The 15,966-nt window shown below is 48.9% G+C and overlaps 1 protein-coding gene across 4 annotated transcripts; it reads left to right on the top strand.

The window, feature by feature from the left end:
• Positions 1-15,518, top strand: Zfp12 (zinc finger protein 12). 4 transcript variants are annotated; one of them, XM_221917.11, is made up of 5 exons: positions 1-2,192; positions 3,065-3,124; positions 6,723-6,849; positions 7,085-7,180; positions 11,678-15,518. In XM_221917.11, the coding sequence occupies exons 2-5, from the start codon at positions 3,110-3,112 to the stop codon at positions 13,510-13,512; spliced, it is 2,073 nt and encodes a 690-aa protein (XP_221917.5). In that variant the 5' UTR covers positions 1-2,192; positions 3,065-3,109; the 3' UTR covers positions 13,513-15,518. The 4 variants fall into 4 exon arrangements, with proteins under 4 accessions (XP_221917.5, NP_001414121.1, XP_063127211.1 ...); NM_001427192.1 differs by lacking the exon at positions 7,085-7,180 and having other exon boundaries at positions 1,996-2,192; positions 11,678-15,503; XM_063271141.1 differs by lacking the exons at positions 1-2,192; positions 3,065-3,124; positions 7,085-7,180 and having other exon boundaries at positions 6,836-6,849; positions 11,678-11,796; positions 11,889-15,518.
• Positions 15,519-15,966: the final 448 nt, after the last annotated feature.

Below are 15,966 nucleotides of genomic sequence, written 5' to 3'. Positions count from 1 at the left end.
TTAATAATAAACCTTTATTCTGAGCACCCATGTTAGTGTTTATTTTTCCTTTAAAGAAGCTACGTATTTACTTCCATAATCCATAGCAGCTAGCCTCTTTCTGGGTGTGCTAAGCAGAAGACCTTAGCCAATCAGTCTGGTGAACTGCCCTCAGGGCAACCAGGATGTCTACTACCAACGCTCTAGTCTCCTTGAGGAAGCTGCCTGATGTTCATGGATGCTTGGCTGTTGAAATGTGTTCAGAGGAAAGCAGCCATTTCTGCCCATCTGTAACATCAGGCTCCACAAGAGGTTTCTCTCCAGCAGCCTTCTCCTATCTTTGATCCTTATTGTCAGTTCAGCAGGTTAGCTGTGATAGGATGAGGAGACAGAAAAGGGAAAACAAAGATTGACTGCCGGAGGTACACGGAGTCCAGATGGCCCACACTGGTGGAGTGACTCCTTGGCTACTCAATTCCTATCTGAGCAGAGCAGACGGATGTCAGCCTGCTGATGGTGGCCCTTGTTCCGTCTGTTTGTACAAACCAAAGTCTTTTCTTAACACAGAAATTAAATGAGCTTGAAACGTCCTCATTGCAAGCAAGAATTCCTTTTCTGAAAGACCTGAGTCCCCCCTGTGGAATGTGAACCTTGAGAAAAGAGTCTTCCTATCTGCCAGTCACCGGGGAGTTTAGCCCAGGCCCCTCATTCAGACATTTAACTCTGTGTTTGTCACAGGGATGGGGGAGATTTTGCTTCATGAGATAAGAACCAGCTCTGATGGGCAGGTGAGTTGAGGACAGACCTGGGAGAAGGTGCAGCCAGGCTTGCAGTACAGTCCTTCCAAGGTGTCCTCACCCTTTCTCCTGAGACCATTTGTGCCCAGCAGCATCTGAGGGGAATTAATGACGCTCCTGTCTCCTGCTGCTTGCTCAATAGTTGGCCCTTGAAGGTGCTTGGTGTTTCTTCTGGGATAAAAATGTTACTTACTCTCTGCACCAACGCAGAGAACTTACTCTGTTGACAGACTTTGTTATTAATTTTGATGTCAATGTCTTTATGAAGAATTAGAACAAGAACACTGTTGCATTATTTCTGTAAGAAGTTGATTATACTGTAGTTCATTATATTGAAGTTCATTATACTGTACTATCTTTAAAAATTGTCATTGTTGCCTGGCCCCAAATATCACCTTTCGAGGTCACATTGCAGAGAGCTATTTTCTTCTTTCTGTGTGTTCTTTCTGGTTCTGTTTTTAATCTCTGTTCATTACCCACGTGATCTAGAAACCCACCATTTGTGTTTTCTCTTCCTTCCTTTTTTTGCATCTGCAGCTTTTGTTCGGTCTCCATCAGCTTTGGAAACCGATAGGACAAGAACACTTTTGTGTTATTCAGGAAGGCAGGTAAAATCTGAGGGATCATTGATCATAGGGTTCCATGTTTGAACATTATCGCCCGACTGCAAACATCGAGTTTGAGAAGTCATTAGACAAGCACTTTTTTTTCTTCCTTTCTTTGTGTACCTTCTGGTTGCTTTTAGAATTTTTTATGCATTTGTTGTGTGATCCAGCAAAACCAGTTTTTGTCTTCTTTGGAAAAGAATTGTTGGGCATTTCTTATATGTAAGTGTTTGATGGAAACTTCTAGCACTTCGGTTAAACAGAGTGTGACACACTGTTAGGATCTGCCTTTTATCTAAAAGCCTCCGGCCCAGGGCGTCTAGGTAACTGGATATAAACCCTCAGGCCATTCCGGGAGGCTCAAAGGGAGTGAGGACAAACGCGATGGTGACCGCTGGGGCTGCCATTACTGTTGCTCTCAGCTCGGCGCCCACAAGCCGCTGAAATGAGGAGACTTGTGAGACGATCCCTAGAAGCTTAAGACTTCTGGGAACCCGCCCCCCAACCCCCCCACCCCCCGACAAGAATGAGAGGAAGACCACTGGGACTAGCGCCGAGGCGCTGCTGCGCGTGCGCACTTCTGTTTGTGTGCGTGCTCGCGCAAGCGCACAACCGCTGCGCTGCCCTGGCTTCCTGAGGTCTGAGTCTCTACGCTCGCGTCCGCAGCTTTGGAGAGTGCGAGCTGGTGTCGCGAGCCTGCGGGGCCGAGGTCCGTGCGTCCTGGTCGGCAGCTGGCGGACGCACCTTTGCAGGCCGGGGAGGCCAAGGGACAGGTTGACAAGAGCGGCGAGACCCGGGCGCGGCCTCCTAGGTGAGGCCTGAGGGTGCAGACCGGGGCCGCGGGAGGGAGGCTGGGTCCGTTTGATTGCTTGCGGGGGCCTGAGACTTCTTGCGGGGGGCCTGAGCGATCAGCGCCTGCGCCAGGCCTTGGCTCCCTGATGTCCTCAGCGTGTGGGATCCGGGATGGTAGCAATGTTCGTGTTCACGACTTTGGGCTGCGTACATGGTCCGAGGACGAGGCGTGCAGGCGTAGGAGGGGTCAGCTCAGTGGCCTGAGCTGCAGAGGCGCTGTCCACACTGGTACCTCACTTAACACCCCTTCCTCCCGGAGCTTCAGAGTCTCGTGATGTCACTCGGTGCCATCAGCATCCTTGCTCTGCCTGCTAGTTTTCCCGAGCCTGTCCCTGCAGCATCCTATGGTCTAGTTCAGGAAAAGTTTGTGTATGTTCATAGGGGAACACCGTGGGTCTGCGATGGTGGTGATATAGCCGAGTGCTAAGTCCCTGGCCGGCTTTCCTTCTGTAGTATTAAAGTCATGGTCACAGTACCGCGTAATTTTATATAAATTACAGTATAAAAAATAGTTCCCACCAGGCTGTCTTGTTTATAAAGCAGCCTGTGAGATTTCTTTTGTATCCCATGCTAAGTGTCAATTGTTTTAACTAGCATTTCTGGTTAATTCACCTCGACAGCTGCATTAGTTCATTTCCCCACGTCCCAATGCATGGTTGCTGTTCTCCAGTCCTTTCTTAAGGGCAACGAGAGCATTGTCCATAAGGTTTTCTTCTGGGAATGTTTTAGGAGGTTTTTTTGTTTTGTTTTGTTTTGTTTTGTTTTGTTTTGTTGCAGGAGAGTCCCCCTTTTCCACGCCCACTCATAATGACGCTGTTTTTCCTTCCCCAGACCCGACTGCATTAGTTCTACAGATTTTTCCTACCGCAGCAGAAGATGAATACATCCTTGGTAAGTTTGGTTTTGTCTCCATTGTCTAGTTTGGTTTGCTATAACTGGAAGAGGCGAAGGACAGATCAGACTTTGACGGGGAAAATCGATACGATAGAAAGAGATAAATGTTAGACAAAACAGTAGTGGACAGTAGTGAGGATTGTTGTGCTCGTATCTGTAGGTAACGTAGCCCATACCAAGTCCTGAGGATGCTGTCCTTGGCACCTTGACCAGATTTAAAGATGAGCCTCTTGGGCATGTCTGTTGGGCGTTGTCTTGATCACATTCATCGATGTAAGAAAACCTATTTTGTTCTGGACAAGGCCATACTCTGGGCATCTTGGACAGGATGACTGGAGAGAGTGACTTGAGTCCCCGCAAACATGTCTTCCTCCCCCTGTTTCCTCACTGTGGATATGACGTGGCTCTTGCTGCCTTCCTTGGCTTAAGATTGACCCTTTGATCTACAGCCCCAGCTCTCCAGTGGTATTCTAACACGAGCTCTCACGTTCTCTCGCTCGCCCTCTGTCTCTCTCCCTCCCTCCCTCTGTCTCCCTGTCTTGAGCTGCCTCTGTAGTCTCCTCTGTTTCTCTGATGTCTGTCATGCTGCCCTGTTCCTGGATTTAGAATTTCTTCTGCTCTTATGAGGATCTTTTAACCCTGCTTAAATCTGCCTCTCCTGGCTTTCCCCAGTGGCTCTGGGTTGGTTTACCTGGGGATCAGCCAGCTTCCTGCTGAGCATCTCTGTGGAATATGTCTGAACCTAACGGACTCCATGCATCTAAATAAGTTGGTCTCTTCGCCCATTATTGTCCTGTCTCTCGTTCCTTTCCTTCCACTGCTCCGTTGCCCTGCCAGTAACTCTCCAAGGATATGGTGCATTCAGATCCCATTGCCTACCACCACAGTCAGTTTTCTCTACGGTTTGAGCACTTTCTCTTGGGTTTGTTTCAGTTTCTTTGTTTTTTGCATCATTGCTTGGTTCGAGAGGGTCTTGGTATGTAGCTCAGGCTGCCCTTGAGATCTTCCAGGTATGTAGCTCAGGCTGCCCTTGAGATCTTCCAGGTATGTAGCTCAGGCTGCCCTTGAGATCTTCCAGGTATGTAGCTCAGGCTGCCCTTGAGATCTTCAGGTATGTAGCTCAGGCTGCCCTTGAGATCTTCAGGTATGTAGCTCAGGCTGCCCTTGAGAACTTCAGCCAGGGGCATATGCCGCCATCCCTGGCCCTGATGGTGACTTTCAATGACCAAGAAGTTTCAATGACCCATTTGACTTTTCCCACCCTCCCCTTGGCTAGAGTTGCTCATTAATTAGGAGTCATTATTCGCTGGCAAATGCCAGTGTACTCTTGTAGATATCAGCATTCATTCACCAAAGAGTAGAATATTCCTTCCTAGAGACTCATTAGGTTCCTGTAGCGGGAGAGTCTCCAATAGAAACACACAGATCGGGGATGAGTTTATCCTCAATGGGTTCTCGGTACAGAGCTGGTCCCTGGGTGCTTTTAATATAAGAAAAGTTCGTCTACTTAAAGACAGATGCTGTCAGCTCACACTCACGAGCCGTAGATCTGTGGTCCTGTTTTATGGTACTGTTTGGGTTTGGGTTTTGTTTGTTTGTTTGTCTGTTTGTTTGAATTATTTTGTGGGTGCCCTTGTGCAGGTGCCATGTTGGGCATGTGTAGGTCAAAAGACAACTTTTAGGAGTCAGGCCATGGGAATTGAACTCAGGTTGCCAGATTTGGTGGCAAGCATCTTCACCCACTGAGCCATCTTGCTGGCCCTCATGTTTTCCTTTATTGGACACTTGGTTATTCCATTTCTTTTCCAACGCAGTGGTTTCACATCTTTATCGCCTGAGAACAGGTCACTGGCTTGAGGCATCTTTGTTGTATGGCTAATGTATGTTTATACTATGATACGCTTGATGGCCGATAGCATAGATACCACTGGAGTCTACTTCATAGTGCTTGGTGCCTCCCATAGAGTCGCCGATGCCCGCTGGTGCCCGCAGGGATCAGTTGTAATGCTGATGTGTTTCAGGGAGCTGAGGACACAGCTCAGTGGTTAAAGCATTCGCCCCATGAGTGTGCAGACTGGTGTTCAGATCTTCAGAAACCCATAAGAAATGCCAGGTGGGTGTGTGCCTGCCTGTCCGGGACGGCTGTGGAAAGCGGAGGCAAGGGGATCATGAGAGCATTGGCTGGGAAGAGTAGCACGTCTCCAAGTTCTGGGATTGATTGAGAGGGTGAGCAGTGCAGCATGGGGGCATGCGTGTCTGGAGGACAGGAGGGGCTTGGGCGAGCAGTAATAACTTGGGAAGCGATGGAGCATAGAGGGCCATTAAACTGTCCACGATTCCAGGCAGGCTCTCCGTCAAAGCAGTCACTGCTCTGGCCCCTGAAGGAGAGAAGAGCTAGCAGAGGGCGTGAGGAAGAGCCAGGGAAGTGAGGGGTGGGACACCAGCCTTGTTCATATACTGGAGACAAGATAGAGAGCGTCCAGACGAGCAGGGTGGACCTCGGATTGCATGGGTGTCCCTTGTGCCTGAGGCCCTCAGTGGACAGAGCTGCTTCTCTTGGTTTTTGAGTTTCCAGCAGCCAGGTTTGTGCCTAGCTTGCAGTTCAAGCCCAGTGCTGCTGCTTCTCCTTCTCCTTCTCCTCTTCCTGCTCCTCCTCCTGCTCCTCCTCCTCCTGCTCCTCCTCCTCCCGCTTCTCCTCCTCTTCCTCCTTCTTCACCTCCCCCTCCTTCTCCTACTTCTCCTTCTCTTCCTCCTCCTTCACCTCCCCCTCCTTCTCCTACTTCTCCTTCTCTTCCTCCTCTTCCTCCTCTTCCTCTTCTTCCTCCTCCTTCTCCTACTTCTCTTTTCCCTCCTCTTCTTCCTCCTCTTCCTCCTCCTTCTCATTCTCCTCCTCCTCTTCCTCCTCCTTCTTCTTCTTTTACTTTTATTTATGAGTACATTGTAACTGTCTTCAGACACACCAGAAAAGGGCATCCGATCCCATTACAGATGGTTTTGAGCTGGGATTTAAACACAGGACCTCTGGAAGAGCAGTCAGTGCTCTTAACCGCTGAGCCATCTCTCCAGCCCCACCCACTGCTTTCTTAATGTGCATAAATGAGCCCCAAGGTAGTGGGGTTTTTTTTTCTTTCTTTCTTTCTCACATGTGCATTTGTGTCTATGCATGGTTTGCATGTATCAGTGGCTGTGGAGGCCAAGGTTGGTATTGGGAATTATCAGTCACCCTTGTACTTTATTCACTAAGGGAAGAGCTCTTATCCCAACCCAAAGCTCCCCAGTATGGCTAGTCTGGATAAACCAGCCTCCTCTGGAGAGCCCCTGTCTTGACTTCCAAGATTGAAACTACAGATGGGCAGCCATACCCGCCTTGCATTTGCATGGGTTTCTGGAAGTCCAAACTCTGGCACTAACACTCATATTGCAAACACATTTCCATAGCCACAAGACAGTGTGCTTTTGATAAGTAGACTTTTCCTCTCGAGGTCAGTAACATAAAGGTACACAGTGCTCATGGTTAACTGTACCAGTAGCTCGAGAAACACTTGTTCTCCCCGTGCATTTTATAAATGTCCTCATTCCGATCGTGTCATTGCAGGCCCCGCTGTCATTCAAGGATGTGGCTGTGGCCTTCTCCCAGGAGGAGTGGCAGCAGCTGGACTCTGAGGAGAGGACGACCTACCGGGATGTGATGCTGGAGACCTACAGCAACCTCGTCTCCGTGGGTGAGGATCGCTTGCTTCCCAGGTGCTCGGACGTGGGCTGGATCCGAGCGGATGCCTTTAGCTTTGAGTCGACTGTGAGCGGCTTGTTCTGACCACCAGAAGGTCCTGACCTTTCTGCGGAAAGAGAGCCCGGAGTTCTTGTGCTACGTAACTGGCACAGTGGAGCTTTCCCAGTACGGTAGACGTCCCAAGGCACGCGGGCAGGCTCAAGTTCTTTTTCATTTCTCATTAACAGGGTATCACATTATCAAACCGGATGTTATCATCAAGTTGGAACGAGGAGACGAGCCATGGATAGTAGAAGGAGCTCTCTCACCTCGGAGCTATCCAGGTGTGTTAGTGGAGGCAGAGAGCAGGTGGTAGCTGGGGAGATCCTTTAGAAGTTACTGCAGGTAGTGAGTTACCCCTAAAGGCGTCTCCCTTACCCCATGAAAGTACGCGGTTATAGAGTTTCCCCCTGGCTACCACTACCCACAATCAAAGGTTCCTAGCTGGCTGTGGGAGGTGCACGTCTTTAATCCCAGCACCTGAGACAGAGCAGGTAGAGCTCCGAGAATTCTAGGCCAGTGTGGTGTACAGAACAAGTTCCAGGACAGTCAGGACTACACAGAGAGACTTGGGGGTGGGGTGCTTATGGAGGGGTCTGAGGAGCGGGGGAAAGAACAGAAGTCAGTTCCGTTTTTCTCTGTGCCTTGGACCTTAGCGTTTTGAGTTACTCGATGTCATAGTTTTCTCTCGTCCGGGCATTATTAAGTGTGTCATCAGAAGACACCTTAACCTTCCTCACGCCCAGGTCGTTAACTCCTCTGCTTCTCTCTTCATTCTCTCCCTGACTGAAACGCTTGGAGCTCAGTATCAGTCACTTTCCTGTGGCTGGGATAAAACCCCCACCAAAGGAACTTAAGGGAGAAACGTTTGTTGTTTTTTTTAAAGATTTATTTATTTATCTTATGTATGTGAGTACACTGTAGCTGTCTGCAGACACTCCAGAAGAGGACATCAGATCCCATTACAGATGGTTGGGAGCCACCATGTGGTTGCTGGGAATTGAACTCAGGACCTCTGGGAGAGCAGTCAGTGCTCTAACCACTGAGCCATCTGTCCAGCCCTGGTTTTTTTTATTTTGACTCCAGCTCAAGGGCTCATCGCAGTCTGGAGACTTTGAGGCAGTCACTCACACCGCATCCATCCGCAGTGAGGAAGGGAGAGAGATGCACGCTGGGGCTCGGCAGAATCCCTTCCTGTTTTTCATTCAGTCCAGAATCCTAGCCAAGGGCTGGTGCTGTAGACAGTGGGTGGTCCCCTCCCATCAAGCCCCCTTATCTGGATAATCCCCACAGGTCTGCTGAGAGGCCTGACTCCTAGGTGACTCAGCGCTCTTGAGGTGCCAATAGTAACTCTCACGGGCTCTTTTTTTTTTTTTAACTTTTATTTTTATCTTACACATATATCTTGCCTGCATGTATGTCTGTGTACCATGTGCGTGCAGTGTCTGTGGAGGACAGAAGAAGGCATTGATTGTCCTCAGACTAGAGTGACAGGTGGCTGGCCGTAAGCCACCATGTGTGTGCTAGGAGCCTAACCCAGGTCCCCTGGAAGAGCTACTGATGTTCTTACCCGATAAGCCACGTCTCCAGCCATGTTGATTTTATTTTGTATTATTGGGAGCGTTTGTGTTTGACTTGGGCAGCAGCACACGTCTTAGGTCACTGGACAATTTTTGTGAGTGATTCTCTCCTACTTTCATGGGAGATCTAGAGGACGAACGTAAGTTGCTAGGGTTGAGCCGAAAGCTCCCTCACCCGGTGAAGCCATTTCACCTCCCGCCTCTTTGTTTTCTTTGAGGTCAGATTAAAGAATTTCTATCCTAAACTGTGTGACCCCAGCCTCACCCTCTATTGGCATTTTTCTTGTTCCCATAACTCATTCTTACAGAGTTTCGTTTTGCTTGTTTCGTGTTTTGGTTTGGTTTTTAGAGACGGTCTCTCTGTGTAGCCCTGGCTGGCTGGCTTGGAACTCGCTCTATAGAACAGACTGGCCTTGAACTCAGAGATCCGCCTGCCTCTGCCTCCCGAGTGCTGGCACACACCACTTACAGTTTCATTCCCAAGCCCTTAAATGACATGCCCTTGTACTGTGTACGGAAGTGGCTTTTTTTTTTTTTTTTTTTTTTTTGGTTCTTTTTTTCGGAGCTGGGGACCGAACCCAGGGCCTTACGCTTGCTAGGTAAGCGCTCTACCACTGAGCTAAATCCCCAGCCCCCTGAAGTGGCTTTTGATTCATTTGTCTTCCCTCCCTTAAGTCTCTGGGAAGGATCGTGTCCCACCTGTGTCCCCTGGCTGGATGGTTCCTCAGAGGCTTCTCCACTGTCCGCTCAGTCAGGTTTCGCTTGCCTGTCCATTTCTCTGCCGACTCACGCTGGGGTTGCAGCCACTCTGCCGAGTTCCTACCGTCTCTTCTCTGCATGCGTTTCTTTTGGTCTTGACGTGTGTGAAAATTGATCGGGAACTCTCGCAGCTGATGGTGACTGAGCACTTCCTGTCTCCCCTTGCCACTCGGTCACACTGTTCTCATTTCCCACCATGGCCCTCACAGTTTCTAAGACTATCAATCAGCTCCTCAGGTGGATCTGGTCTCCAGAGTCTCTCGGGCAGTTTTTCCCTTAGGAAATATCTTCCTTTACCCTGTACGGTTGTGATGTAAGCATGAAGGGTGTCTGGGTTTCTGTAAATCCTAATTGGCTTGGAACGAGTCTTCATCTGAGATACCCAGGGAGGAGACATCCTTACAAAATCAACTATTTAATTTCCTTGTCTCCCAAGGCTTAACACTGTTCCATATTGCCTGTAAGAAGTGGTTTCCTGAAACACTCACTAACCTCCATGGCCCATGGTCTTAGCATCTTCTCTTTATGAATTTTTTTCATGTCTGCAGCTGTATGGTTTCAGTAGGATAGAGCTGTGCATCCCCACATAGTAAGGTTTGTAAGTCTGAGCTCAAGTTCCTACCCCTGGAAGTGTGGTCCCTCTTGCCACTGCTGAGTCTTCTCTCTGCAGTAAAGTGGGCAAGAAGTCGGGCAGGAGAGCAGTAGGGACGGAAACTTGTGGGTGCCGGTGCACCAAGAATTCCTTGGCTATCCCAGAAATCCTAGCATAGGGCAGCGGCACTGTGATCTATCTCAGCCGACTTGATAGGACATAGTGATATTGACAGTATGGATCGCCAAAGCAAATTCTGATTCCCATGTATTGCATGAGACCCTCTTGTTTTTCTGGAACAGGGTGTTTTCAGTTCTTCAGGTCAGCACTGGGTCCAGATGCTGATGTGTTGATTTTTTGACACTACTGGATTCTGGGAGGCTGTGAGTTAAGGAGATTAAATTGATAATGTGTGACTTAATCTGCATGACATTGAATAAGATTGGTCTATTTTATAATTTCTAAGATAAGTGAAAACAACATCATCACTGGAGAAGTACACTGAGGGACCCAATTCTTATGGTCCCCATGCTCCCTGAAAGTCACGTCCAGAGTTAGGAAACTGCGCGGGTCGTGTAGGAATGGGCTCAGTAGTCATGATAAAACACCATGACCAACTGAAAAATGTATGGAAGAAAGTTCATCACTGTCACAGCAGGGAGCATGGCCCCAGGTAGGCAGCAGCAGCAGCTGAGACCTCAGGACTCAGTCCATAAACAGGAAGCAGAGAGCTCACTCAAAATGGCACCGAAAGCTGCCACTGGTGTCATCCTTCAGGAAGGCCACACCTCCTAATCCTCCCCAAACATCTACCATGGGGGGTGTGGGGACCAAGTATTTAAACGCTCAAGGCTCACAGGGGACAGCTCATTCAAACGAGCACAGCGGGCTACCACAGTTATTGGTAGATTAAAAGTGGGAAAAATAATTGCTCAGGCGATCTTGAATGTGTGTTCCCTGCATGTGTTGTTCTGAGCTCTTCGACTCCTACAATCCCGCAGCAACCCTGTGATATAAAGGCCATCACATCCTGCTGACGTGGGGATACTGACAATACAGGCTGTTAAATACCTTCCCTGGGTGACCACAGCAGTTCATACAACACAGGATTTCATGGTCAAATGCACTCAGTCTTAAACCACAGCATTGGCAGAATGTTTTTTTCTTAAATCAATGCTTTTAGCACACAACACTTTTTTCAGTGCCATCTGATACTCCGTGTCCCACATAGGTGGTCCAGAACTCTCCTTGCAAGTGAACGCCTGGGTCCCAGGTTCTAAACATGAAGCAAGTTTACGTGTAAAACTTATATGACACTAACGTGGGGTGGAAAATCAAAATAGCAAAGAAGGATGCAGAATTGAGACTTGGCACAGTGTGTCAGTGTGGTCAGCCGTGCCGTGGAGTCTGACCTCTCTCTCCCAGTGTGTGAAGTGATAGAGGGAGCGGTGTTCGTCAGTGTCAAACCAACGCCCTGTTTCCATTCAGCTTGTTCTCTTTCTTGTGCTTTGATGCTTCTGACTGGCCTGAAGGCTCTCCCTGTTGTTCCTAGCTGTCCTGAAGGCTCTCCCTGTTTGCTGAGATTTCTTCTGTCAGCCTTCTACCCGTTACTGCTCCGGGTGTGTGAACAAAATACTCCGAAGCGGCCCTTCTCAGAGGTGCTGTGTTTCACTGGCTCACTCTCCTTCCCACCAGTGGGATCTGTCCGTGTCATTCCGAGAGAATAAGCAGTGTGAGCAAGCCCTCACAGCGCCGCGAGGCTAGGCACCAGATGAGAGGCCCTGTGTCAGTCTCAGGCCGTGTCTTACTTGGAAACGTACAAACCTTGGTTCACTTTTGCCTCCTTCTAGACGAGATCTGGCACGCAAGCAGCCCGATGGAGGAAGTCCAGGAAGATGAGGAGGACCAATCACGTTCAGCTGTGTTCAGCTATGGAAGCCTGCTCGATGCTTCTCGTATGGCCGCTGAGGTAGCAAAAAAGCTCGCCCCATCAGGGAAAGTCCTCCCTAAGTGCAGCTCCTGTGAGGAGAGCCTGATGTGTGTCTCCGCGTTCATTCGTAGCGATGGAAGTTATGCAAAACTGCGGCCCAATGTGTGTGCTGGGTGTGGGAAGCCCCTCCTCCACGGTAAGCTTGAGAAAACACATCCTGGAGACGATGAATTGAGTGGAGATGGAGAGGAGGACTGTTCTCTAAGGGAAGAAAGTGTTTATCAAAACGTTCGATTTGTGGAGAAGCCTTTGGACTATGTCGAGTGGCAGAAACCCTTCCCAAAGAGCGCTGTGTTTCTTAATCACCTGGAGGAGGAGCCCTGCGACTGGAATGATTCTGAGGAAGCTTTTCTGCAGACGTCAGACCTCAGCACCCACCAGGAGTCCCTCATGGAAATGAAGCCCTACGATTGCCAGCAGTGCGGGAAGTCCTTCTGCAAGAGGTCCAAGTTCATCATTCACCAGAGAACTCACACGGGAGAGAAGCCCTTCAAGTGCAATCAGTGCGGGAAGTCCTTCTGCCAGAAGGGCACGCTCACGGTACACCAGAGGACCCACACGGGGGAGAAGCCCTACGAGTGCACTGAGTGCGGGAAGACCTTCTACCAGAAGCTGCACCTCATTCAGCACCAGAGGACCCACTCCGGCGAGAAGCCCTACAAGTGCAGCTACTGTGGGAAGTCCTTCTGTCAGAAGACACACCTCACTCAGCACCAGAGGACACACTCGGGAGAGAGGCCCTACGTTTGTCACGACTGCGGAAAGACCTTCTCTCAGAAGTCAGCACTCAACGACCACCAGAAGATCCACACAGGCGTCAAGCTCTACAAGTGTAGCGAGTGTGGCAAGTGCTTCTGCCGCAAGTCCACGCTCACCACGCACATGAGGACACACACAGGCGAGAAGCCGTACGAGTGTAACGAGTGCGGGAAGTTCTTCTCCAGGTTGTCGTACCTCACTGTGCATTACCGAACCCACTCGGGGGAGAAGCCCTACGAGTGTACGGAGTGCGGGAAGACCTTCTATCTGAACTCGGCCCTCATGAGACATCAGAGGGTGCACACGGGGGAGAAGCCTTACGAGTGTACGGAGTGTGGGAAACTATTCTCACAGTTGTCCTACCTCACCGTCCATCACAGAACTCACTCAGGAGTGAAGCCCTACGAATGTAGTGAGTGTGGGAAGACTTTCTACCAGAACTCAGCCCTTTGTAGACACCGGAGAATTCACAGAGGGGAGAAGCCCTATGAATGCTACATATGTGGCAAGTTCTTTTCTCAGATGTCCTACCTCACCATCCATCACAGGATTCACTCAGGAGAGAAGCCCTATGAGTGCAGCGAGTGTGGGAAGACCTTCTGCCAGAACTCAGCCCTTAACAGACATCAGCGCACACACACGGGAGAGAAAGCCTACGAGTGTTATGAGTGTGGGAAGTGCTTCTCCCAGATGTCGTACCTCACTATCCACCACAGGATCCATTCTGGAGAGAAGCCCTTCGAATGTAATGAGTGCGGGAAAGCCTTCTCTCGGATGTCGTACCTCACCGTGCACTGCAGAACCCACTCAGGAGAGAAGCCCTACGAATGTACAGAGTGTGGGAAGAAATTCTACCACAAGTCAGCATTCAATAGCCATCAGAGAACTCACAGGAGAGGGAACGGGAGTGGGGTTGATGTGGGAAGGCTCCTTTAAAGTCGGACTACCGTCTCAGTAGACTAGAAACTCCTGCCTACACTTGAGCCCTGAGGTACAGTTGGCCCTCGGTGCCCCTAGGTTCTGTCTCTTAGGACCCACCAAAACTATGTAGGAAAAGGGGTTTCCCTGTACTGAGTCTGTACAGATTATTTTTTTTCTCCATCCCCTGAGCAGTACAATGTAACAAATCTTTATATTGCTTTGATACGGTATTAAGCATTATAGATAAACTGGAGGGGAATTAAAATACACGAGGGAATTACGTAGGGTGTACACAATGATGATGTCATCTTACAGACGTAGGTGTTCAGGTGGTCTCAGAACCACACTCCCGCATAGCAAAGGACACGTGTGTCAGAGAGCTCACACAAACGAACAAGTCTGTGTGAAACAGATCCATCAGAAACTCATAGGGCAGGAACCGCAGTCCGGAAAAGACCACAGAGCAGACTATACAGGAGTCAAGATGTAGAAATACGTTTCAGCATAACCTCGACCTGCTTAGCGGGGAACTGACTCAACTTAAGGAATGTGGGGAGGACACGCCTTCGGAAACTGCTAATACTAAAGGACACTTTGTACAATTAAAAGAAGAGGGCTGGAGGGATGGCTCAGTGGTTAAGAGCACTGACTGCTCTTCCAGAGGTCCTGAGTTCAAATCCCAGCAACCACATGGTGGCTCACAACCATCCGTAATGGGATCTGATGCCCTCTTCTGGTGTGTCTGAGGACAGCGACAGTGTACTCATATACACGAAATAAATAAATCTTTAAAAAATTAAATACTCTGCTAGAAATAAGTACAATCCAACTACAAGATGTAAAATTGTCAGTCTGCTTAGCCAAATTTGCCGCACTAACCTGGTAACGTAGGGCTTGTGGTTTCTCGCTTCATTTTCGGTAACCTTCACAGAAGTCTCACGTTCAGTTTGAACCAAGCTTGGAAAAGTGTGTGCTCTGTAACCTATGGTGAGATTACCCATTCCAGGTTCCCGTCCTGTTACTGTCTCCATAGGCACTGCCACTGAAGTAGTTTTGGAAATTACGAACTCTGCTTTTTCTCACATTTTTTCCTTGGATTTTAAAATGCATTTGGTCATCATCACAGGATTCTGTCCTCTGTAAGGAAGCCAGGTTTTTTTTTCCCCTCAGAAATATATCTATAAAATAGAAAACTTGGAATAGATAATTTTAAACTAAGCCGGAAGTCTATACAGATCAGAAATAGCTTTAGCACTCACTGTACTGGGTACAGCTAAGAACCATACTTAGGATATTGTCATTTCTATATGCGTTAACTCACTTTTTTATATGGATGCTTACGAGTATTCGGAGCACAGTGGCTGGGTAGCATGGTGCGTGCCATGGTTATGAGCTCGCCCTGCTGTCCCGTCCCTCAGAAGTGAGAACACACACAGAGGCACGTGGCAGACTTCACCCAGTGCCTTCTGCCGCTCCCTCCTTGGCTTGTCCAAGTGCGTTCCTCCTTGGATGATGGGAGGTAACTCCTGGGAAGTTTTAATTCCTGGAGATAATCCTTTCTCAGAACCTTTGACCTAAGTCCAGAGAATCAGAAATGGTATGAGAGCATTTCTTGAAAGGGTCTCCTCAGAGAGGTAGAACCTTGTGGGCATCACCTTCTCTGGATGCGGTTCCTGATCATGACTGCCAACCACGTGTACCATGTGTAGTCCTGGCTGGGACCTGAGTGATATCACAGAGCCACTAAACCAATGTGACCTGTAAGCCACTCTGGGTCTGGACTGTGGTTTTTGTTTTTTGTTTTTTTCTAAGAGACTTTCTAAACCAGGTGACTTAGGGACATTCTGATAATAACAAGAAGACATTGTTCTGCATTACGCTTTGTAGGAGTTCTGCAATTCTGAAGTGGACTTTAGGCAAATCGTTTATTTTGATGTGTCCATAGAGAGATTTACTGCCTGTAAATTTGTATATAAATAACCTGAGAATTGAAAATGAACTTGAAACAAATGTGTACTCTTCCTTGAGGTGTCCTGTCATTGGCCTGTAAGATTATTTCCCCGTGTGTTCCTACGTGCACATGTGTGCATGTGTGTGGAGGCCCCAGGATGACTTCAAGTGTCGTTCTTTGGGTGCTGTCTCTGTTGTTTGCTTTGACATGGTCTCACTTACAGGCCCCAGCTTGTGTCAGGAGTCACCTGTATGCAGTTCCCATCGTAGGTCCCACAAATGCCCAGCTTGCATACACGGGACCTGGGGGTAGAACTCAAGTCCTGGTCCTTGCAGAGTACCAGGTGTCATCGACCACCCCGGGCTGCTTCTGGCTCTTTTCACATGGGTTCTGAGAATCAAACTCAGGTCCTCAGGATGGGATGGCGAGGCAGAGGCAAGCACTCTGCCAGCCAAGCTCCTCTTTTGACTTGTTTGAGATACAGATGTTGCCTTGCAGCCCTGATAGACCTTGAACTC

Source organism: Rattus norvegicus, chromosome 12 (genome assembly GCF_036323735.1).
Source record: "Rattus norvegicus strain BN/NHsdMcwi chromosome 12, GRCr8, whole genome shotgun sequence".
NCBI classification, from domain to species: domain Eukaryota; kingdom Metazoa; phylum Chordata; class Mammalia; order Rodentia; family Muridae; genus Rattus; species Rattus norvegicus.
Note: the sequence above shows the minus strand (reverse complement) of the source record. Positions and strands in the feature narration are given on the sequence as shown.